General features: G+C 40.6%; 2 protein-coding genes across 2 annotated transcripts; both read right to left on the bottom strand.

Annotated features, from left to right (window-relative positions):
• Positions 1-589: 589 nt before the first annotated feature.
• Positions 590-6194, bottom strand: LOC131561294 (uncharacterized). The gene is made up of 6 exons (XM_058810554.1): positions 4282-6194; positions 3896-3975; positions 3368-3482; positions 2603-2709; positions 2271-2385; positions 590-1426 (listed from the first exon to the last, which is right to left on the bottom strand). The coding sequence occupies exons 1-6, from the start codon at positions 4343-4345 to the stop codon at positions 1239-1241; spliced, it is 669 nt and encodes a 222-aa protein (XP_058666537.1). The 5' UTR covers positions 4346-6194; the 3' UTR covers positions 590-1238.
• An 88-nt stretch (positions 6195-6282) lies between these two features.
• MAT1A (methionine adenosyltransferase 1A) lies at positions 6283-22992 on the bottom strand. The gene is made up of 9 exons (XM_058810535.1): positions 22666-22992; positions 16145-16222; positions 15521-15643; positions 13747-13859; positions 12021-12164; positions 11137-11355; positions 7972-8154; positions 7317-7450; positions 6283-7038 (listed from the first exon to the last, which is right to left on the bottom strand). Exons 1-9 carry the CDS (start codon positions 22757-22759, stop codon positions 6936-6938), a joined length of 1191 nt encoding a protein of 396 aa, XP_058666518.1. The 5' UTR covers positions 22760-22992; the 3' UTR covers positions 6283-6935.
• Positions 22993-23403: the final 411 nt, after the last annotated feature.

The following is a 23403-nucleotide window of genomic DNA, read 5'->3' as shown; positions in this document are numbered from 1 at the left end:
TCTGAGCATTTGTTGATAATGATTTGGCTGGAAAGACTTAAAAACATTATAATTTCATTTGATAGAAATCATTTGTTTGCCATAAATAAATAAATAAAACCAAAACTCAGTGACTCAAAACTCATTGTTTTTCTTTAAGACTACAGCACTTTTGTCTCCAACACAATGACTTAATTTATTGCCACACGTTTTATAAGCAGCCAAAGCAGCCAACTCATCCCTTTTCTGGTGTAATTATCTGTTCCATTCACTGTCATATGACTGTCTGCCTCTGGACCCTAAAGCAGCTGGGGTTATTTATGGGGTTTTTTGTTTGTAGTGACTCAATTCTGAGCCTGAAATATAAGTATGTAAATATATATATTTGAATCATTTATCTGATAAATGAGGTAAAGGCCAATTTTACATCATGTACCACAAAACTATGTGTCTGAGAGATCAACAGAAAGAGGAGAAAGGTAAAGAAGGGAAAGGAAACACAAACAGATGAGTCTGTCTTCAGATCTACAGCTTCACTGTTTGCTCAACAGAAGAAAATTCAAATATTACCTCAAGCACAGATTCCACTGAAAACCAAGCAAGCGGTATCTACATTTCTTGTTTATATTTCACAATAATTCACATGCATACTGTTTGGTAGCTACATCTCCACAAATAAGCTGGATCTCCAGTGATAAGTTGCCCCTGATCTTCACTTTCACTTAGTGCCTGGGGGACAATGGACAGGTTTTCTGCTGTTGTTCTAGGCCCCAGACAAACAAGAAAGGAATAAAGTTTTATATCCCTACAGCCAGGAACTCTTGTCACTTACACAGCTGTAATGGTCATCAGAGCAGTAATAGTGACTAACTGGCAGCTGTAAAAGTGAGTGGAAGTATGGCCTTTTCTCAGTAAAGAGGACCCCTGACACAGGACAATTTCTGACAACAATCAGTGTTACTATCTGCCGAGATCCAGAAGAATTTAAGCCAATAGGAAGGTATCTATTAATCAACTGTTTAAAAAATCTTGCTTAATTCCAGCTAGACAAATTAAAGCCATAAAAGCTGTCTTCTCTCTTTGACAGTCTCGCCATGAGCTGCGGGATTAGATTTAGCCTGTATATCCATACCCAAAGCTGAGGTAATGACTACGATCTCCAGACCTTTAAACAAAATAAAAGCTGTGTGTTTACAGGTGCTAGCCATGATTTCAGTGCTCTGTGATGCTGTGAGAGGCTGGCTGTGCCCAGGCTGCTGTCAGTAGCCACAGGTGACACAGTCAGCCCCCAGGTCCCGGCTGGAGCCGTCGATGCCGCGCTCGGCCAGCTCCTGCAGGAAGGTGTTCAGCTGCTCTGCCTGAGCCTCAGGGAAGGCAGCCGTGTGCACACAGGTGCTGTTGCTGGGGAAATAGGCAGATTTAGCTCCACCGATGGCCACCTCAGAGGCTGGAAAAGATCAAAGATATAAATAAATAAATAAATAAATAAATAAGCAGCTGAATTCACTTAGCTTTGTCCTGATCTTTGCACACGTACTGGAATTCCAATTTTCTAAACTAAAGTCTCTAGCTTGGAATAAAAGTGCCCAGATGCATGCTTGCTTTTATTAAGCCTTGGAAAATAACTAGCAACTGCCCTAGCAGCTAGGCAGTGTCAACAGTAAAATGCTTTCCATTAAGCATAGGAGAGGTAGGGTGGGCTTTTTGTGTATCTATATGCACATTTGTTTTTAAATTAAGGCAATAACAACAGAGTCATAGAGCCTGCTTTGAGTCACAGATTGAGCAATGGATGCAATGGGAGCAGTCTTACACTCCCACACAGAGCTGCCATGAAGATGGCAGCACTGCTGGCTGGGGCCCAACTGCTGGGCTTTATTGGGTGTACATACAGGTTTGGCCAATTTGCTGAGATTCTTCAACTATTGTTGGAAGATAAGCAGTTTTATATCCTATTGCTGTCTGTTCAGTGGGTCACACAACCCTTGTGCAACATGGGGTTTGTGTTAGGGTGATACCAATTCACTGTTTTTTTAAAAAAACAGGTCCATCCTCCCACAAACATTTGCATAAATGCCACATTTGGTACCCCAAGATGAAACAGCAGTGCCTTCATGAGAGTATTATAGCTAATGTGTTTTCTTGCTCATAAATTTGCCAGCTCAGCACTGGCTCTCACAATGTCACACATGAGAAGGCTGTCACCAAAAGAGAAACTTTTCCTTCCTCCTATTTTTTTGAACAGAAGCGAGGAAGCCTTGTGTGAACAGATATATCTGAGGAGCACTCACGGCTGCAGACTGCCAGCACCTTTTCCCCAACCAGCTGCGTGGTCCAGGAGAAGCCTGTGGCATTGCCACACTCCTCATACAGCCTGCTGCTCCTGAGGAACTGGAAGTCATAACCCTTGGGAAACAGGGAGGGGAGAAAATAAACAAACACTGTCTTAGGGCATGACATGGTAGCTGCAAGGGGAAGAAACAGGGCAGGTAAACACAAACACTACAACCTCTCCCAGCCCTGAGGGATATAAAACCAAGTATAGCAAGAAAATTAGGTTTTACCAAATAAGCAGTTGTAAAGGAAGGAATAGTTGCAGCATTATATAAGGCAGGAACGTTACCTGGTTGCACATGGGTTTGCAGTACTGAGTGTTGTCAATGGTCACACACACCAGCCCCCCGTTTTTTGGGGCCACTGGGCGTGGGCATGGAGGTAGCTGCTTGCAAACTTTTGGGTGGATAAAAAGAAAAAGGAAAGAGAGCAAGAAAACAACACCAGAGTGAAAATGGGCATAAAATCTTCCCCTTCCCAAGTAAATTCATTGACCTGTCTCCACCAGCTGGCATCATCAAAGCAAGCATTTTTTTTTTTTGTTTAACATTTTTTCATGCCCCCACTTTTTTTTTTTTTTTTTGGCCACATCCACTGAATTTCCCCCTCACTTTCACTATGACTACAGGATCAGCCCCAGTTACACTTTAGAGGCAGCTCACTGTGGCATTTGCATTCACAGCACTGACATTCAGTGCTATTGTAGCCAAAACTATCCAAATATTTCTTGGAGAAATATGACTGGCATGCCAGCTCCACGACAGCACAGAAGCTCTGGCTGGAGGGCAGAGCCTGCCCTGCTGGCCCTGTGACTGTGCTGCTGCTGAGCACCAGTGCTGGGGCTGCAGGGACAGCAGGACCCCCTGTTTGTGCTGCTCTGCCTCCCCAACCTCAGTGCTCCCTGTTGCTGAGACATCTTTTATATTTTGCCCCTCCTCCCCTAAAGAAATGCAGACTCTTTGTTCATTCTGTAGTAGAAAAAATTTCCTCTGTGCTTCTGCTCTGCCCCTTTGTTCAACGCCCAGCAAAGGGGTTGGTTCAGGAGGGGCCTCACATTGCTCCTGAACAGGGCGCAGCAGATCAAGAGTTCCTTGCAGTGTCCATGCCAGGAAATTGACTGAAGCTTTTTCACCCTTGGCAATGATTTCAGGCATGCATTTTGAAAATTTCTGTGGAGATAGGGGAGAAAAAGTCTAAGTTGAAAAGGAAAACGTTGGAGCCTTAGAATTAACATATCTGTGAACATAAAGAAGCTCATGTATTTCTAGGTAGCTACTGTTATTTATCTCACTATACTGCTTATGTTCAAGCCACTTTATGTATCTGGAGCAGGGCCAAACTGGAAAATATATCTACAAGGACACTTTTTGGACGAGCAGTATCAGGAGCAAAGCTGTGGTAAGTCAGATGACACTGATGTTTTTCTGCTCTTGTGTGTGCCTCCCCTCCCCAGCGTGTACTTTGTACATTGCCAAAGCAGTACACGAGTTGTGCTTGCCCAGCCAGGGCAGGCAGACACAGCAGGAGCCCACCAGCACAGGAGGTGGGTGCAGAACAGACCCTGGGTCAGCCAACCTCTTACCTTGAGAAACCCATTCACATCATCTATGGTTGTACTTTTGCATTCACTTTGACCGGCAAAAGCTCGGATTTTGGTAAAATCTAAAGGACAAGCAGAAGCAGGTACTTAGCTAGGTCATGACTCATCAACAAACCCCAAATCTCACTTGTGCAGAGGAACTCTCCTTCTACCCTGCCTGTATCCTATCCCACAGTCCTAGTACCAGTTTGTATATCTGAGGTGATCACGGCTCAATTCTGAATAATCTGTACAAATATTGATTTGTTAGAAACAGCAATGTGAGCGCCTGTTTGGGGCCACTCAGGGCTGGGCTCCCAAGCAGGCCCTTCATTTCTCTAAAACAACCCTATTTAAATAATTTTTAGTTATATTCAAGACCATCTTACCTGCAAGAAGAGCTGCTAAACTTAGAACCAACAGTGTTTTCCAGGGGAGGCAGAAGCCGAACATTTCTCCCTGCAGGAGACCACGGGTGATTACTCGTTGCTTGTGGTGCCCCCAGAGCAGTCAGGCACAGAGCTGTGTGCCTGTGTGTGCCTAGCTGCTCACCCTGAGCTCAGTGCCCAGCACTGCTGGATCAAGGATTAGGGGGAGGCACACACTGCCCCACTTGTGGGAAGCACAAGGAGAGCTTGCCAGAACAGTCAGGGGAGGGCAAGGGCACGTCCTCGTTAGGGCACTGAGGCACACTGGCTCTGCTGCTGCCAGCTCCACCGGGAAATGTTCAGATTAACTGGTTACTGTAAACATGTTTAGTGTACGCACTTTCTTGCATGCTCTGGCTCTCACCACCTTCCCATCTGTCTGTGTTTGCCTCACACACACACACACACACACACACACACAAACACATACTTTGATAAAGAAGACATAATAATGCCTTAACTTGTATGTCATGCTCCAAGAGAAAGCTCAGAACATCAAATGTGAACCAATGGGTTATGGTCTGTATCCTACAGCATCCAGAGTTTGGCTAATTTCTTTTTTCTTTTCTTTTTTTTTTCCTTTTTTTTTTTTTTTTGATGAAGCCATGAACCTCATGTGCTTAAATCCATTTATGGGAAGAGCTGAATAGGTAGCAAAATTGCCACAAAGGTTCCACCTTTTCTACCCTGCACATTTACTAGCAGATTAATCAAATTGTCGAAGAGGTATGCCTGACTCGTGTGTGAAATGCAGGGTTCAGAGTCACAGCCTGTCACACATCTGCACACACTGCCAGGCTTTGGGACAGCCTCACCTTCCTGCCAACCAGCTGGGCACACGCACCCCCCTCCTCTCCAACAAACCTTTAATGGTTGTTATTGTCGCCACCTGAGCAGAACTGTTCCTTTTGTCTGCAGCTGTTTCTTCTTGTTGAGCACAGACCTTCTGTTTTCATGTCATGGTATGAAACAAATTTCTTATTTCTTAATTAATTTTAAATTATTTTTTATTTTGTTTTTTATTAATTTGTTTTTATTAGTTTTTAATTCACTTACTTTTGCTGGCTGTAGTGTACTACATTATGACCTGGAGCTCCAAACAGCTTACCTTGCTGAGGCTGGCACACACATATTCCATACTCCTTGGAAGATAAGCAATATGCAGCCAGGAAAGCAGTCCCTGGGAAATCTTTGCCAACTCATTCTCTAAGATGCAGGTGGTCTTTAAGGTACTTTCCTGCCAAAATGTACCAGGTGGGTACCCAAGGAGACCCACTGATTAATGTGGTAAGTCCTTGGGAGATCAGAAGGTACACACAAACCTGTTTATCTCAACTTACACAGAACACAGAGCACATTAGCATAATTAATAAAAGTGGAGAGACCTCTGGCTTGACTAGATAGAAATTGTGTTTGTGACATACTTGAAAGGAATAAATGGCTGCTTATTCTTTAATGCTCATCACAAGCACTTCCTTGCCACCACCACATCAGTTCGGGAGGCGCTGTATGAAGACATTTATTTAGGAGATAAACACGGGGTGGCAGCACTTCTCCAGCCCCGATTTCTCAGAAGGCTGGCTGAAAGCATTAAGTCCCTCTTGGGGCCATACACAGGAAACCCTTGCATTGGAGGATTAAGGATTGGAGGATTAAGCCCTTGCATTGGAGGATTTTGTTGCCTACTGACAAACAAAACTATCACAGAAGACAAACGTGGTCCCACAACCTAAGAGTTACAAATAAAAATCTAATACTTTTCCACTGAATTTCCATTAATCACAAGGACTTAAGAGTGATCATACACCTATTAACAGGGAAATGCATACAACAATTAAAAAAAAAAATTATGTTGGTAAACTAAATTCCTACAAGAGTAGAGGCAGCTGAGTTCAGATGGACCATTTTACAGCAGCATTAAAAAAAAAAAAAAGGCAACATAGAAAAAGATACACCTTTACATACATGGTAAGAAAAAGCTTTTTATTCTATGATTGTTGTGTTGTAGGAGAGCGCTTATGTTTCAAAAACACAGTGATTGAAATGCAACAGTAACAGCACATATGCACTGAAGGTGATTTAAATATTACACATATGTTAACATCTTTTATAAAAGAGGCAAAGATACTGTAAGATGCTATTCAGCCTTCTCCCATGAAAGCAGCCCCCAGCTGTACGCATTGCTAACTCCAGTAAGGAAATTGGACCCCAGAATTTCCCATTGTCTAATCAGAAGCAACAGATCTGCTGATCCTTAGTCAGAGTTGGGAAAGTCATCTTCACCTTTGCCCATCAAAGGTTTGAGGTTCAGCTTTTGGTTTGAGTACCTGAGTCACACTTTGTCTTTATCCAAAGAACCAACAGAGCAGCAATTAAACTGTATTTTGCTGTCTTATGCTGATTAAAAAAACAGACCCTGTCCATTATATCTTAGGTAATGAAAGACACTGCGGGTTAAAAAAAAATCAATTCCCAAGAAAATAACCTTTTCTTTCTTTCCTTTTAAAATCTAAAATTCCTTATGTTGAATATAAAGCTGTCAAATTTGATTTTCAGAGGCATCCTCATCATTAGTGTCTTCCTTTCTGGTTTCAAAAGGTGACATGTCACTTATGTCAAAACACAAGTTTTTTAGGCACTTCCCATGAGAATTCCTGTCTTCCAAAGTGACCATAGCATGCAGTCTTCTGGTAAATGGGCTTTTTCAAATCCAGATCCCTGTGTGTATAATAAAAAGAAGGAAAAAATTTTCATATTAAGATACTTCATGATAACTACTATTAAACGGAAAAGATGAAATAATTTTAAATTCCTTTGGTAAACCAAAAGATACCTTTTTATCAGAGCAAAGTAACTTAAAGTTCTTGGAATGCAAGAGCTGCTTTATTTGACTTCCATATACTATACAAGGCCTTCAGTAACAGCTGAAGATTTTGCAAGAAATTGTTTATTGGATGCAACTACTGGGATATTTTCCTTTCTGTGTGTTTCTTTACCTGACAATGACTCCAGGCCGAAGATCAAAGTTTTTGTGCACAATGTCCAGCAGCTCTTTCTCTGTTTTTTGGGAAGTTCCATAAGTGAACAGTGAAATAGACAGTGGATGAGCAACCCCAATGGCATAAGAAACCTGTGGGGAAAAAAGGTGCCTTAGTCAGCCAATAAACACAGCACCTTGGGGCAACAGTGGGCAGCAGAAGAAAGCATTAATTTATGAATCATCTTATGAAAACTTAGGCTCCTCCTTCACTTCTCATATTTGCACTATCTGTATTTGTAGAAAAAAGAAGACTTTGAAAATGAGAGGCCTCTGGATTACTTTCCCCCTCTTTATCCAGTCACCTCATGCTCATTTCAATGACTGAGTGTCAAAGGGTTGAGGGCTCAACATATATCTAGAAAAATAGCCAATAAAATAACCAAAAAGTAGCCAAAAAATAGCCAAAAAGCTAAATGCAAAGTTCCAGTTTCAAGAAGCCAACTGGTTATTAGTGACATTACAGTGGGCTTGAACAAAGCATCGAGTCTTCCTTTCTCCACAAAACCATCACCAACACCACTTCTACTACGGTGGCTCGTACCACGGGCATTCAAAGAGAATCTAGAGAGGGAAAATGGTTTGAGAGCAGCAACACCCTCAGCAAAGCATACCTGGACCAGGACACGGCGGCAGAGCCCAGCTTTCACCAGGGACTTGGCCACCCAGCGGGCGGCGTAGGCGGCCGACCTGTCCACCTTGGTGTAGTCCTTGCCCGAGAAGGCCCCGCCGCCGTGCGCACCCCAGCCGCCGTACGTGTCCACGATGATCTTCCTGCCCGTGACACCGGCGTCACCCTGAGCAGGGACACAAGGGCTCCATGTCACACCCACTCACTCCCAAACAAGGCTATGCACGCCCTCAGAGAGCTGCAGCAATGTGTACTGCCCCTCACGGGCATTGCTGGGGGTGGCTGAAGGAATGAGCTGGTCGCACCAAGGTACAACACTGGCTGTAGCTGTTCTTTAAAGCCAGGTTCTCAAGATAAGCCATTCACAAATTTGTTTGGTTAATCAAGCCAACAGGCTTGCACCCAGATAATTGCAGCATGCCCTGCCTGTTTTAATTGGAAATATGGAAGCTTTGGTTTAGAAATTACCATCGGTTTAGAAATTACTAAGCGTCCAAACCTAGTATGGAATTTTGCTAAAACTGCGTGCCATAAAGGAACTATTGAGAGATTTCACACGGCTTAGAATATGAAAAAAAATTTTGTATCTTTTAGTCAAAATCACAAATTGTGTGAATATTAAATAGTAGATTCTTTTTTTATTTGCAGTCAAATGTATGTCAGTGGTACCTTATAGATGGTCACAGAGACAGTGGCACCCAGCATTGCAGTATCAGAGAGTGTCATATATGGACTAAAAACTGCATTTCCTACCCCAAAATATTTGTAGTCTAATTTGAACCGTGCACAATGTGTATGGAGTACTAGGCAGTCATAGGTAATCGAGAAAGGATTACTTATTTCTAAGAACAGATACTTATAGATGAATATTCTAAAATACTAAATAAAGAAGCACAGATAATATTCTCGTGGCCTACAGCTATCCTGACTGCTCCTCACAAGTGCTTCATATTTTCATTTGATCTGGGTTAGCTGATCAGCACCAGACTATCTGACCCCTGCAATTTACCAAATCTTTAAGCTTTCTGGTGTGAAAGAAAACATGTTCACATTTTAAATTCTGCTGCCACCTGTGCAGGCAGATTTGAAATTCTTTGCCTCAGAACATCATGTCACTAAAATTCAACTGCTGGAATGTTTGCATGGCAAACACAAGTGGGGAGTCAAGGTTTTTCTTAGAAAGACTGCATACACACAGAAGTGAACTTTTGGCACTGTTTTTTCCATTCTGCTAAGAGAGCACTGAGACATGAATCTGGATTTTGGATAGCTGAGCATGCATTAAAGGATCCTGTTCTTGGGTTTTTCTGCTTGCCTCAAGCCTCAATTTTTGATGGTGCAGACAGTTGCAATGAGAACAACTTGCATGCCACCATGACTTGACTGCAGAACTGAGTGAGAGGAAGAATAAATGGACATGTGAAAGGCAAAAAAAACCCCACCCCTTGTTTCAGAGGTGCTGAAATGCACTTGTAAAGTGTGGGGAAGTCATCGTTGTGATGAGCTGTAAGGTCTTTCCTCATCACACCAGCAGGTACTGCTGATAGGAAAATGATGACAGCAGCAAACCTACTCATTTTGCCATAGCCAGAATTCAAGGTCCCACCACATTCAAAAACATGAGACAAAAATCCCAAGTGAAATATCTGTATTTTCCTTGGATGAATTGAGCTGGAGGTAAGACAGCCTCCTGCAGCTAGCTTTGTTAAAAATAAAACTGAGTAAAGCTCTTCTGAGAAATAAGCAGAAAGCTAAAGCTGGCAAAGTCAAGAGGAGAAATAGTTATTTCTATGCTGCAATGCCATTGTAAATTGCACAAGCGATGATAGCAGTTGGAAGGTCATGGACACATAGGCAGATTGACCCATACTGAGTAAACTCAGCCCAAGTTTAAACAGCTGTAAAAGGACACTGTGACTTTTCTCAGTTTGTATGTGCAAACAAATGCAACACAGCTCCAGCACAAGAGTAGTAAGGGATACCTGGCTGGCATATCACTTGTAACTACAGTACATTTTAAAACGGATGCAGTTCAGTACACATCTGAAAGATTTACATTTTTAATGGGTGCACTTCACTGCACACATAAAAATTTTCCTGTGCGTAGCCTTCTTTTCTATGTAGCTATGATTGATGACTTGGTTCATTCACTCCAAGTTACAGCTCAAGTTTGACTCTCCTTTTGTGCATAGTCTAGGATATCAATGATACACAAAATTACAGTGATACAACCCATTCAGCTGCATAAAAATACATTTTTTTTGTAGAATCAATAATTATAATGAGAAGTCTCAACATCTTCCTACCTGTTACATGGCACTAATATAAAAAAGAGTGCCTTAGAAATAATTCTAGAAAATTCTGGTAAGTGAATGAATTTGTAAAACAAAGGGAAAACACTGTCTACTTGGATTGGTTTTAAAATTGAACCTAATTTCAGGAAGGAGTTTTGAAGTTTTGTTGTGATATTTCTGAAGGCATCTGAAGATTAAAACATTAATAATGGTAAATTTGTTTTCAAAGACTTAATCTCAGAACTGCTGATCCTACACATAGTGGAAGTTCTTCCTGACTTTGGTGAGAACAGGATCAAATTATAAATCCCATCTCCTGCACTGCCTAAAAGTAAAAGGAACATTTATTTTTCTCACCAGAAGAAGCCTTATTTGGGCTGATTTTCAGGAATGAAGATGAACACCTTCTGCTCTTACTGGTGTCAGACAGAACAGTGAGAGCTATGCAGATCTGAAAAGCAGTTTCACAGCAAGAGAGGTAAAGCATCTCTTGTCCATCTCTCTGTAAGAAGTGCTTCCCATGAGGAAGGACTGCAGGTCTCACTCAGTGCTGGCTCCCAGAGGGTTTGAGAAAATTCAGAACTGGGCTCTACACTCTTCATGCAATGGAAGTTTGAATGCAGACTTGCCTGCCTGGTCACAACACGTGTACAGTATCACCAGGCCCTCAAAGGTTACTTTGGCATAGGACATGTGAAACCCTGAGCCCTTCTCCCACACCCAGCTGCAGGAAAACTCTTCCACTGGGCAGCTTGCTCCTTACCCTGGGACAGAGAGGCTAAAACCTGAGCATTGAAGACACACATACAGTGAAAGGCAACCTCATAAGACCACCAAAATAACACAACACAAACCTGAGGCCCTCCAATAACAAAACGTCCGCTGGGCTGAAGGTGATAAACAGTTTTGTCATCCAAGTATTTGGCAGGGACGACGACCTGGATGACGCGTTCCTTGAGGGTCCTGCGCATGTTCTCCAGGGAAATGCCCTCGTCGTGCTGCACCGAGATCACGATGGTGTGAACACGCACAGGGATCACTGCCCCGTTCTTCTGGATGTACTGGACTGTCACCTGGGGGACACAGGCACAGAGGGAACAAACAACAGAGCTGCTGTAAATGTGTTAGTGGCACCCGTCAAATGTCACCCAGGCTATCCCAAAAACTGTAGCGAAATGTCAGGACTGATGTTAGAGTGATCACCGCTCACAGTGATGCCAAGGTATAAAAAATCAAGCTTATATCCTATTTCCTCACTGAATTTTTGCTATGCTAAAGAAAAAAAAAATAAAAGAAAAAAAATAGAAAAAATCCAACTCAATAAGAACCCATTGATTCTCTAGGAAATCATCCAAAATATGTCTTTCAGGTGTGGTTTCCTTCAAAACTCTCAGGCCTCAGAAATTTATGTTCTTAGTGCATCTTCATGTCAGCCTGAACCCCTAAATTCAAATAAATCCTTTGAATGTCCCTTTTCCAACAAGCAAAAACCACTTTAGTTCTGAAGGGTTAAATGTCCCTTCAGTGGCAGGACGCTGGTGGAGTGCTCTGAGACAAGTTAACCATTTTCCAACAGCCAAGAGTCAATGTCACAAGCAGTAGAAAAGCTTTATCTGCTCTTTGTACTAATCCTGATAGGCTGAAACACATCACCTGCTGTTTTCAAAGAACCTTCAGTATTTCTGGAAAGAAAGGGTGCTGGTTTCCAACGTTGTGGACAATCCCCTGCAGTGTTTACCTGTGTCTTAGAGTCGGGCCTCAGCCAAGGGAGCTCCCCACTGCGCCTCAGCTCTGCTAACCTGGCGTTCAGCTTGTGAGCAAGAATAATTGTCAGGGGCATGCATTCCTCTGTCTCATCTGTTGCATAGCCAAACATCAAACCCTGCAGGAGGAGAGAACATAATTCAATCACTGCTAAAGGCACCACAATCAAAGGCAATGAGATTTCATCTGAAGCAAAGAGTCAGCAGCATCCTCCAGGTTTACTTTCTGCTGTTTTACATCACAGTGCAAGAAGCCAAAACTCAGATCAGGCTCCAACATGTTATAGTGTAATGAGAAGCTCCCATGTTCCTAGAATTTTTCACTAGCCTGAAGGCTTACATGTTGAGCTAGAAACCTCAACAAAAATGAAGACATATCTGCAAAAAAACCAATAGGTTCTTTCACAGAAAAAAAACAAAAAATCCATTGTAGAAAATATTTTAGGACTATTCTGTCATGGGGAAGATGTTTTCAGTACCCTGGAAATGTTCCAGAGGCTTTTATGTATGAATACAGACACACTTATACTTACTGCAGCTCACATCTGAAATTTCAGTGGAATGGGGTGTGAGCACTCCATGAAGGACATACCCTTCAAACAGTTTAAGGCACCTGCTTCAGATTTTTCAATGCCACATGCTTAGAGTCACAGCTTCTACTGTTATATATTATATTCATACTGTTATATATTAATTTTATTATTCTGTCATGTTCCCTGCATCAGATTATTGTTTGCTAAATAGAATTAGCAGCATTTTCTTTTTCCTCATGCAGTGTATGTTGTGGGGGGGAAAAAGGGGGAAAAAAACACAGGAAGGCACTTGGATGAAATGGAAAGTGAGGCCATCAAAGTGTCAAAGAAAGTCAAATCTCTTCATCTTATGTAGTATTATGTTCCCATGACCGCAGAAAATAATTTTAATTTAGTCCTCAAGGGACTTTTTAACAATATTAGCTTGGCTCCTGAACTCTGATACTTGCACTTACAGATCTCAACAACACTCATATAAAAACAACACTCATATAAACTAGATATTACTTCTAATGATAACTAGTAAATGTTGAATTAACTCATATGGCATCAGTCACATTATGCAGTTTTTATGCTAGTATCTCTGTCTTGAGAACACACCATAAATACCTACATGCATTCTTTAGCTCAGAGAAACTCAGTTTGGACAGCCTTAATTACATGGAGCACCTATTACAAGAGCTGCCTCTGGGAATAAGTGAGAATTAAATGTACTCTGGTTTTTATTGTACTAATGCCAAGGGCAGGTGAAACATCACCTAATGTTTTGCTGCTCAACAGCTCCTTGAATGTGAAAAGATCCTTTGCTTATTCCATATTATATGGCGAGTCTGACTGCAAGATGAATGGTCTGATGAGCCTAAAACTATACAATAAAAACATTAAATACAGCAAAAAAACCTTTGCTGAGTTCTAAAGAGAACCTCCTTAGCTACTACAAACTGCCAGGGCTCTACTGATTTGCCTGGAGTGCTAAAATAACACCAGACAAAAGTCTGCCCTCAAGGAACCTCCAACTGTTTTAATAAAATTATGGGTTTATTCTGGGGTAAAGGAAAGTGTGGAAATACTTTGACATGGCTTTTGGCATAAAAAAGAGGGCATTAATATGGAGTAAACTTTTTCCATTGAAACAGCTTTGATGTTTTAGATGTGATGCTATGTGTACCTGATCTCCAGCACCAACATCCTCTTCATTCCTGTGTAGATGAACACCTTGGGCAATATCAGGTGACTGCTGTTCCAGTGCCACTAAAACATTACAAGTCTTGTAGTCAAAGCCTATTAGGAAAAAATAATAGCAGTGAATTAACTTTTCCTGTCACAATTAAGGAAAGTAATCTGGACCCAGAGGACAAAATTTTTATTCTGAAGGATACCATATTCAGAACTCAAAACCAAACTGCTATTCTTTTGTAAAATTTTTGTCAATACCACACTTGAAACATTTTTTGGATGGGGTGGATCATACAGGGCTGCCTTTCTTGCTTGTTACTTGTGATTTTTTCTTGCACTGACTCCCTGTGCCAAGCCAATTCAGATTATGAGCCTCTCCCAAATGAATACTAATGAAGTCCTGTACATGAATTCCCTGAAGCTGAGTTTTTCAGTGAGTGAAGACTCTGCTCTCTCCACATTATTTGTAATACATACAAATCAGTGTCCATACTTAAATCTCTCATGGCACTTTGCATGAACAACAAACAGAAAAACACCAGATTCAGGTCTCACAACAAATCTGGAAATGGGAACTTATATGGCTTTCAAACACCAAAAGTAAGGTTTTAAAAAGAAATTGAAAGACTTACAGAAGATTGTGACAAAATTTCCCACCTGTTCCTAGGTATATTAATAGTAACTTGCTTCTCTCCAAATCCAACATTTTCTAGTACAGTAGCTACTGACAGCTGCTGACCAAACTCATGTTCAGCCAGTACAACATATATACATGTCCATATGCATATGATCCACTTGAATGCTCCTCACCCTCTTTTCAGTAGGCTATGTAGAGAAGAAAATTATATTTCTGTACATAATTGCTTGGTTTAGGGCTCTTTTTTAGTTCTAGAAATTGTTTTTTACTGGGTCACCAAATCTGCCCTCATCAATGTTGGCAGCTTGGGTTAAAAGGAGATTTATGATTTCCTAGATTTGCCTCTGTGTTGTGGAAGCATTGCTGTTGTTTGACAGTGCAGGCAACCTGCAGCTGAGCTGCTGTCATATTCTCCCATCACAACCTCCTGCAAATTTGATTGCAATCAAAGGAGTGCAGAAAACAACTTGTAAACCAAAAGCTCTTAAAAGATACACCTCACTGTAACAGAATACTTGGAATATTTCTACTGTATAAACAGATACATGCAAATCAGAAAGTGAAATGTGTCTGGTGCACAGAACATTTTGTCTTTTGTATCATTTTCATATCTCACTATCTAGGTATGGACCACACACTGCTCAGTGTAAAAGGAGATATTCAGAGCTGACAAAACACCCTGCAGTGACAACCACCTTTACATCTGGGAATTCTAAATGCTCCTGCAGTACAAAAATACAAAAGTTCAATGAAATGAACTAAGTTTCTTCTCTCTCTTTCGCACCAAGGTGCGACAACCAGCTTGCCAAATGAAAACCAAGAGTCAAGTTCTTGCAAGTTTGGAGGAGTGCTATGTTCTATGGTTCAAGTTGCAGTTAACTATTGTGGCCAAATACCACAGTTCAAAGTATAGTCTGCCTACTCCAAATTCAGTTTTAACTAACAGAAGGTTTTTACTTACTGAGGTAAAGCCAGAAAATGTATCATGTAGCACCACGTAAGCAGCTTTCCCACAGCATACTCATTTTGTGTCAGGCTTGTTAAAGCCCCTGTATGGAAGTGGTGACAGACCCGCTCTGCAGTTGCCTATTGCTTGCTCTTCCACAATTTCATTAGTTTTTCCACCAACCTTTAGCTGAATCATCATAGCCAATATGTCTAATTGCATCTCGGACAACTCGCTGGTAATCCACAATAGCACGAGAAGTGATCTCCCCACAGAGCAGCACCATTCCTGTCTTGCATACTGTCTCTGAAAAGAGAGATGAGAGCAGGAGTACAGTAGCAGAACAAGCCAGCCACTAAGACAAAGAACTGTGTTTGTGATGATGTTGATTTTGAGAGATCTATTGGATGTATACAGTATAAATCCTTTCTGTCCATATTTTTAGCATTGTAACTCCATCTATAAAAAATTCTTTTCATATTCACCATCTGTCCGAAAGCAAGGAAAAAACTAATATGTCCAATTTACAAATGGGAAAATCGTAACACTGGGCATGATTCAGTGATATGCAAACTTGTTCCTTCCAGGACAATTCAGTCCACACACAAAATCAATGGCGCTCCTCTTCTACAGCCTGCTTGCTCTTCAATCTTTACAATAACTTTTACTGTTTCTTCTCATCTCTCCTTTTGAAAACTGAAATTCTTATGTCATTTTTTGAGGGTGAAACGAGCTAGGTCTTTGCAAACATCCTAAAAAAAGAATGTGATTGTCTGATGACTTAAAGCAAAGCAGCAAACAACTCACCACAAGCAACCTTGGCATTCGGGTCCTGTTTGAGGTGGGCGTCTAGCACAGCATCGCTGATCTGATCACAGATTTTATCTGCAAGACATCAAAGCTGTGATTCAAAACCACAGCACTCCATACAGAACATGGACTGTTTGCATCACTTTCAGAATGGAATTCTTTTATTGCTTATTACTGGCATATGTAAGGTAGCTAAAAAGAAAGACACGTTAAACATCCTTTCAGCAAACTCAGTAGACACAGTGGGGCATTTACCTACCGGTGTAAACTAACTAGAACTTCATCTATAGTTTTCTGCACTTAGATGTGAAACAAGTGTTTAATGCACAGAATAACCTGAGAGGTTAAGAGGTTTTACTTGCAGCTTTCACCTTCTCCAGGACCACCAGCTCTGCAAAGCAGTGGTGCTCTAATGGAATGGGGATGTTCCACCACAACTTCCATCATCTCAACAGAAAGGTGCAATGTACCTGACCTACACTGGTGGTAAAGCCTGAGAAAGTGTCTAGAGTAATAGAGATAATGCACAGCTCAGTGGAGGGCTGGGTTTTGGGTTGCTTTTTGTCATTGCTTCCTACCATCTGGCAATGTCACCTCCTAATAATCCCTGCAAGCCACCTAAGGCAGCACAGGGAATACGCACACAGCAGCAAAGAAGGGGTTACCAGATGGAGTTTGTCTGAGGTAAACTTTTAGTCATATACCAAGTACAGAGGTTTAAGCTGAATCTTTTCATAATAATATTTTATCTTTTTCTTTGTTTCTTTTCTAATCTTTAAAACAAATATTGAATCTTAATCAAATAATCTAGCTAATCTAATGGACACAAAAGGGCAGCACCCATAGCAAGGTTTTCCATGTGAAAATGGTAAATATTCTTATATAATTTAATTTTATTGTTCTTTAATAAAAGGTCTAGTATTGCTTTTAGATTTTCACTTAGCAAGCTGTGTGGCAAAATAAATTAATCTCCTGCCTTGCTGTGTGCAACACAATCTGTTGGAAAGCAATGTTTTGTGGAGAATCTGTCATTAGAGGCTTTTAATACACTTAAGCTCAAGTCAAAATAAATTCTCACTTATTTTCGTGAAGAAGATGTACATTTAGCTAAGAGGGACAAATCAAGGACTGGAGAACTAATGTGATTCTGACACTCTTATCTCCCATATTCACTCCCATCTCACCACTTCAACACAAAAAGAATGAACACAAAAGACAATTTGCAAATGTAGACTGCGTTAGAACTTTCAGCCTGGCAAGAATTGTACATGGATTACTAAATTTGGGACAATTATTACCAAATGGGAATCAGACTTGCAATTTAATTAGATGTCCAACTGAACCTTGTTTAGCAAACCTGGGTACAAAGGTGGCAGGAGTGATTAAAATGTATCTTTGCTTGCTCTCTTCAGAGTTTTAATTTTATAAGAAAATATATCCACATTTTCAAGCATAAAAGCAAGAAATATTGACAACAATATGCAATTTATTGCATATTGCAATGTGTAATTATGTAATCATTATGGGTGAGACAACAGAGCAATTGGGGTTAGAATGGTCCAATACCCAGTAGCAAACTGTAGCGACTGGGACTGCTTTGTAGTCATTTTTTCAGCTCCCAGAGTTTCAGTGAAGAACCTTTATTGCTGCCCTTGCTCCACATGAAGCATGTCTCACCTGCATTAGATGCTTCTGTCCCACATGCCTAAGTTCCCTGCATGGCACTCATTGTGATGTTATATACATTCTTGCCAAAACACTCAAAAGGGTGTTAAGAAGCTGTGGGAAGGTTTAGGACAGAATGAGAAAAATGCCCTAAATCAGAAAAGTCTGTCTTACAGGATGAAATCAATCAAGAGACAGATAAAGATTCAAAAAGGAGAATCTGAAAAGAGTGAGAACCAGCGAAACCATCTAGAGGCATGTAGGATTCCCTATCCTTCAAATGTCTACATGAAAATAGAATTATCTTTTTAAAAGGTATGAATGAATTTCAACTATCATTTACTAGCTTGTTTGAAGAGCTCTTGCATTAAATATTATTATCTGTGTATGAAGGTCAGATCAGATTACATTTTAGAGATCTCTTCTGATCTTTGACTCTATGTGAGACACTAATAAATTAAAATAACGGATTAGAATAATTTGGAGCATACCTTTACATTAAAATAGTCTGAGACAAATCAGTTTGATAATACATGTCATATCTGATTGTTGGTGCAACAACCAGCAGTTCTAGTGCAACTAGATCCAAATCCAGACACAGATATGTCTGTCAAGACAGGAAAGAGAAATCCAGCTGGATGATTGGCTGATTAATGCATTAAAGTAAAGGCATGTCTATTAGTAAAGGTCTCTGGTGTAAAATAAAACCAGGCAATCTATTTTTAGCAAAGCTTAGCAGGCTTTGTGCACTCTCTGTTATTTAAATTTCTCATCTCAGCTGGCCCATTTCTCTTATTATCTGCTAAGTGTGAGAGGTTTGTCTATTAATTTTTTTTTCTTTTTATTTTCCCTTCTTTTTTAGAAACAGAGAAAGCATAAGGAAACACCTCTGGTGAGACACTAAAATCTTTAAAAAACCCTTTAATAGGTCAGAATTCAGTCCATGCTTACTTTCCTGTCATGAATTACCATCCAGTAAAATTAATATTCAAAAGAGGTATCAAAAATGACTGAGCAGGAAAATATTAGACAGCCATGACTCTTTTCATGAAATCCAGTCATCCCATAGGCCCAGCCTTATGGCAGAAATGCCAACAAGCCATGGAACAGCTCTTGCTAACCATAAAATGAGTCTGGGGAGGCTGATGACAAAGCCCACTCAAAATCCCAGTTGTAATACCAGGAAGTAAAGGAGGTGTTCAACAACAAAGGTGATCTCTGAAAATCAGAAGAAACTTCACAGTTTTCCAGATAGTTAGACATAAGTTTGTTACATTAGAGTATATAAGAGCCTAACAAAAGTTCTCAGAACCTTCATAGGAATTCAGTTTCACAGACTCACCACCCAGAGGAAAAATAAACTATGAACAGCAGTAAAACCCGAAAATTTTATTCAAGAAAACTCCACAAAATACAACAAAGTGGTACAGCCAAACTACTGGCTTTGATGGTGTAGTAAATAGAATAAACATTGAACATTTGAAATTGCAAGGTTGGTTTTCTTCAAAACCTATAATCATCAACATTAAATTCAGTATTTTTAATGATATGTTATTTTTATCAACAGAAAAAAAATAAACTAGAATGTGAATTTTTATATTAAAAGTACGGCAAACAGAGCAATTGTTAGTTTTCTGGTAAAAAAAAATAAATGGAAGAAATGCAGATACTTATCATAAGCATTTCATCAAAAAATCAGCTTTCCTACAAAAGACTTTCACTAGAAAGACTTCAAATGCAGGCATTGTGCTGTACATTTGTCCTATCTAAAAGAACCCTTGAGGAGTGCTAGTTGATAAGTGCAGCGATACTGCAATATTAGCAGTGTCCAAATATCATGTACAGCTGCTCTCCTTATTCAGTGCAGTTTACTGAAGGATCATGCATATCATTAAGTATATATAATCTTAGATATTAGACATGTTGGACAGATCTGCATTTTCTTGGGTTTTTTTCCTTCATGATTTTTTTTTCCCTGTGAACATCTACAAGATAAACACATGCTTTTAATATGATTGAAAACCTGAGGGTACTTTTAGAAGATGTTTGGTCTTATATTTTTAAAGAGATTCCTTAGTACTTTCTGGAAAACTGAATGGCAGCCAGTTTGCAGGCAGTTCCACCTGAAGCCACTCCAGCTGGGGGAGGGAATTACTCCTTGGTGGTTTGACATCTGTTGGACATTATGGGGCACAGAAACACACAATGCTTTTCAAAGCACCACGAAACCTGTGCAGCATGACAGACACTACAGGACGTAGGAAAATGGAGCAGTGACAAAATAGAGACAAAAAACCAAAAAGTTTTTTTTTTCATGCCTCTGTGTGCTTTTATTATTATATTGAAAGGAGGAAGTCGTGTAAGCCTTCAGAAAGTTTGGAATTTACACCACTAAATGATTAAAGATCTGAAAGGAATTCCCAAATGTTATGCCCAGGGGATTTTGAAGGATCTGGAGGGAGAAGATGGCATAAACAGTCTTCTGTGATGTCTTTGGGGAGCACAGGTGATATCTGTAGGTAAATTATTGACAGCTATTACTTGCTTCTGTGGAATCTGGACTTCTCAGTGACACCCAGCTCTAGGCATTGCACAGATACAAGGCAGCTCTCTGTACACTCAAATAAATAAGCATGTTATTTCTCCTGCTTTGTGCATTAAGAAGGTCTCCATTAAAGCAGTCAATACTCAGCTAATACAATCAGAACAATTCAAATTTCCACCAGACAAAGATCTGATTCAGGATCTTTACTGCACATAATGCCCTCTAGCAAAATTATACTATCACATACGGAAGAGAAATAATCAAGAACACGCAAATTATCCATTTTGTATAAACAGAGGAAATCAAAACTCACAGTAAAATTCTATTGCTACAGATAACATCAGAAGCCCAACTGCAGCCTCAGGCACTGGGCCTCATTTTAAGAAATAGCCAAGATTTTCCTGGGTGATAAAATCCTAATGGCATGTCTACACCTCTTGTGCAAAACCACAGAGGGGAAAGGGGGCCTTGGCCAGATGCAGGGGTGATCAATTTGCTGTCAGGAGCCAGAGCTGTCACTGAGATGATTAAGATCCAATGCTGATGCTCAGGAAAAAGAATTTGCAAGACAACCCAGAGTTACTGCCAGCCTGTCCTCCTTTGATCTGGAAAATCTCTACCTTCCCTTTGCCATAGGCACGGGGGTTTTCAGTACCCTAAGTGAAGAAGTAGGCTGTTTAAGAAAGCATTACAGCCTTGAAAACACCCAGGTAAATTTCAGTTTCCACTCACTCTAAAATAAACATCCCAGGTTGGTACTTTGTGTCTCATAGCACCCAGAGACCCAGCAAGTTCTGCAAGGCGAGGGAAGCTGCAGGGATATCCAAGTGGTAACTGTGTTTCTCAAGGGCCTGCCTTGTACTTCAGCACAGGAGAAAAATTATATTCATGGGGCTTAAACCCAATAGAGGGTTTGGAAATAAAGGAGGGAATGTGAATAAGAACTAAAAAGTTGGCCAAATGCTAAAACAAGAAATGAGATAAAGAGAGGACTGGTAAAGGAAAGAAGCCAAGGGACTCAGTTGAATCTGGGGACTCAGTTGAACTCTCTCTGCTCTGAGACTTGCCTATTTATGCCCCAAGATGATTAAAAAATAATGATTAGAGTAGCATAAATCGTGACCAGTTGTCTTTGGAAATAATATCATCCATGTAAAATGACCACACTGTATTATGTGATTTTTCCCATGAAACTCCATAGCACTTCAGACACTGGATGTAAGTATACATAAATTTGACATGGGACATAGGTTCCAAGGACAAATATGGCTGTTATTTTCTGACTGTGTTACATCAGAAAGAACCCCAACTGGTTTAACCTGATGTAGTTGCCTTCACATTGATGGAGAGGTACTCAATTGCATCAGCCATGGATTTGATCTGCAGAAATAAGTTAATCTAGAAGAGTATCAAAATATAGACGTAAAGTTCTCATTGCTGACCTTTTTATCCTGTGCTATAAAATCATCCTACCCATCTATGATTCACTCACATACATTAATACAGACCTGAAAAGCCTTATTACAGCAAAAAGCACAGGCCACCAAATCAGCTTCTAAAACAAATACACTTTTCAGGACCTCAAATAGCCCATTGTCCCCTGGCCTCACTTGAGGGAACAGTTGCTGTTGACATAAGGTGTATGTTTATGGTGGATGAATATTTGTTTTCAATAAAATTGAACTAATCTCTGCTGACCATACATAAAGTTTAGCAAATAACTGTCCACTATTTGCTTAAGCAATTCCATATATTGCATCAGATGATGGAAAGGGGTGAGAGGCAGGGGGCAAATTGGTGGCTTTGCCATGTACAGCTGCTGGGACCACTAAAAAAAGGCTCCAAGATAGGCTGCTTAGGGATATTCCTGTCATGGGTGAGAGTCTTAGACCACTCCATATGTGCAGGACAGTTTCACAGGGCCCATAAAGATATGGAACTCGAGAAGCAAGCTATGCATTCTTACCCATATGTGAAACTTGAGCCTGTCAGAGATACAGTGTCTCCACAGGAATACTGAAAAAAAGTTAGATGAAAAGGAAAGAACAGCACCCATAAACCTTACTGCCTGCCTCAGCTGAACACACACCCTGCAAAAAGCACATGAACTCCTGTTGGAAGCACTCTAGTTATAGCAGTTCTACAGTCTGTATGGACAAAGTCCAGTAGAAATAAAGTAGAAAAAGCTCACTGTTACAAATAACTTCTCTAGTAAGACTAACACCAGGTAAATTCTTCTTTAGGCTTTTAAAACACCTCAAATGAAAATATTACACTTTTTAGACTTTTAGCAGAGCTGGCTTCTTACCTGGATGTCCTTCTCCCACGGACTCCGATGTGAACATGAAAGCCCCCTCATCATCAAGCGTGTAATCACATAAACCATCCACCGGCCCATTCATGGCTCTGATGCTGCTCCTGATGGGCTGCTACAAACGGGGCTTGGAGAGCTCTACCTTCAGTGCCTTCTGTTCAAGAAGGCTCTAACAGCAGGACTATTGCTGTCTTCACTTATTACCTCTTGGGCTAACCTGAATTTCAGTGTGTGAAAGCAGCATGTGCTTGCATCCGTGCCTGCATGCAAGGAGTATGCATGTGCCTGAAGTCTGTATCCCTACCTAGCCTGATCTGTCAGTCCCTGGGCTGCTCCTATATATGGAAAAGTGAAAGTGCCCAGATAATCATGTGAGGAAAATGGAAGAGCCCATTTCTTGGCAGGGGAGTTAGTTAACTTTAGGATACTTCACTAATTAACTCAGTTCTTGGAAACACTCTGGATTCAACCTGTGCAAGATTGGTTATCTTAGCAGCTCCACTGAGCATGAAGCAAGGCAGGAGTGCTAGTGACAGTTCAGGTCAGCTGCTTTTCTCTTTGGCTCTCCCCTGATTCTGGGATCTATGGTGTACTTCCAGCTCTGTGTTGTGGTTTTGCAGGGATATATACAAAATGTGTAAACTCATGTCTTTCCTAACGAAGGACTAGAAGAAGATTGCTTTGCATCATATAATCATACTTTCCTTTTACTTTTTCATCTCTAGAAAACTA

The sequence above is a fragment of the Ammospiza caudacuta genome, chromosome 9 (genome assembly GCF_027887145.1).
Source record: "Ammospiza caudacuta isolate bAmmCau1 chromosome 9, bAmmCau1.pri, whole genome shotgun sequence".
Lineage (NCBI taxonomy): Eukaryota > Metazoa > Chordata > Aves > Passeriformes > Passerellidae > Ammospiza > Ammospiza caudacuta.
Note: the sequence above shows the minus strand (reverse complement) of the source record. Positions and strands in the feature narration are given on the sequence as shown.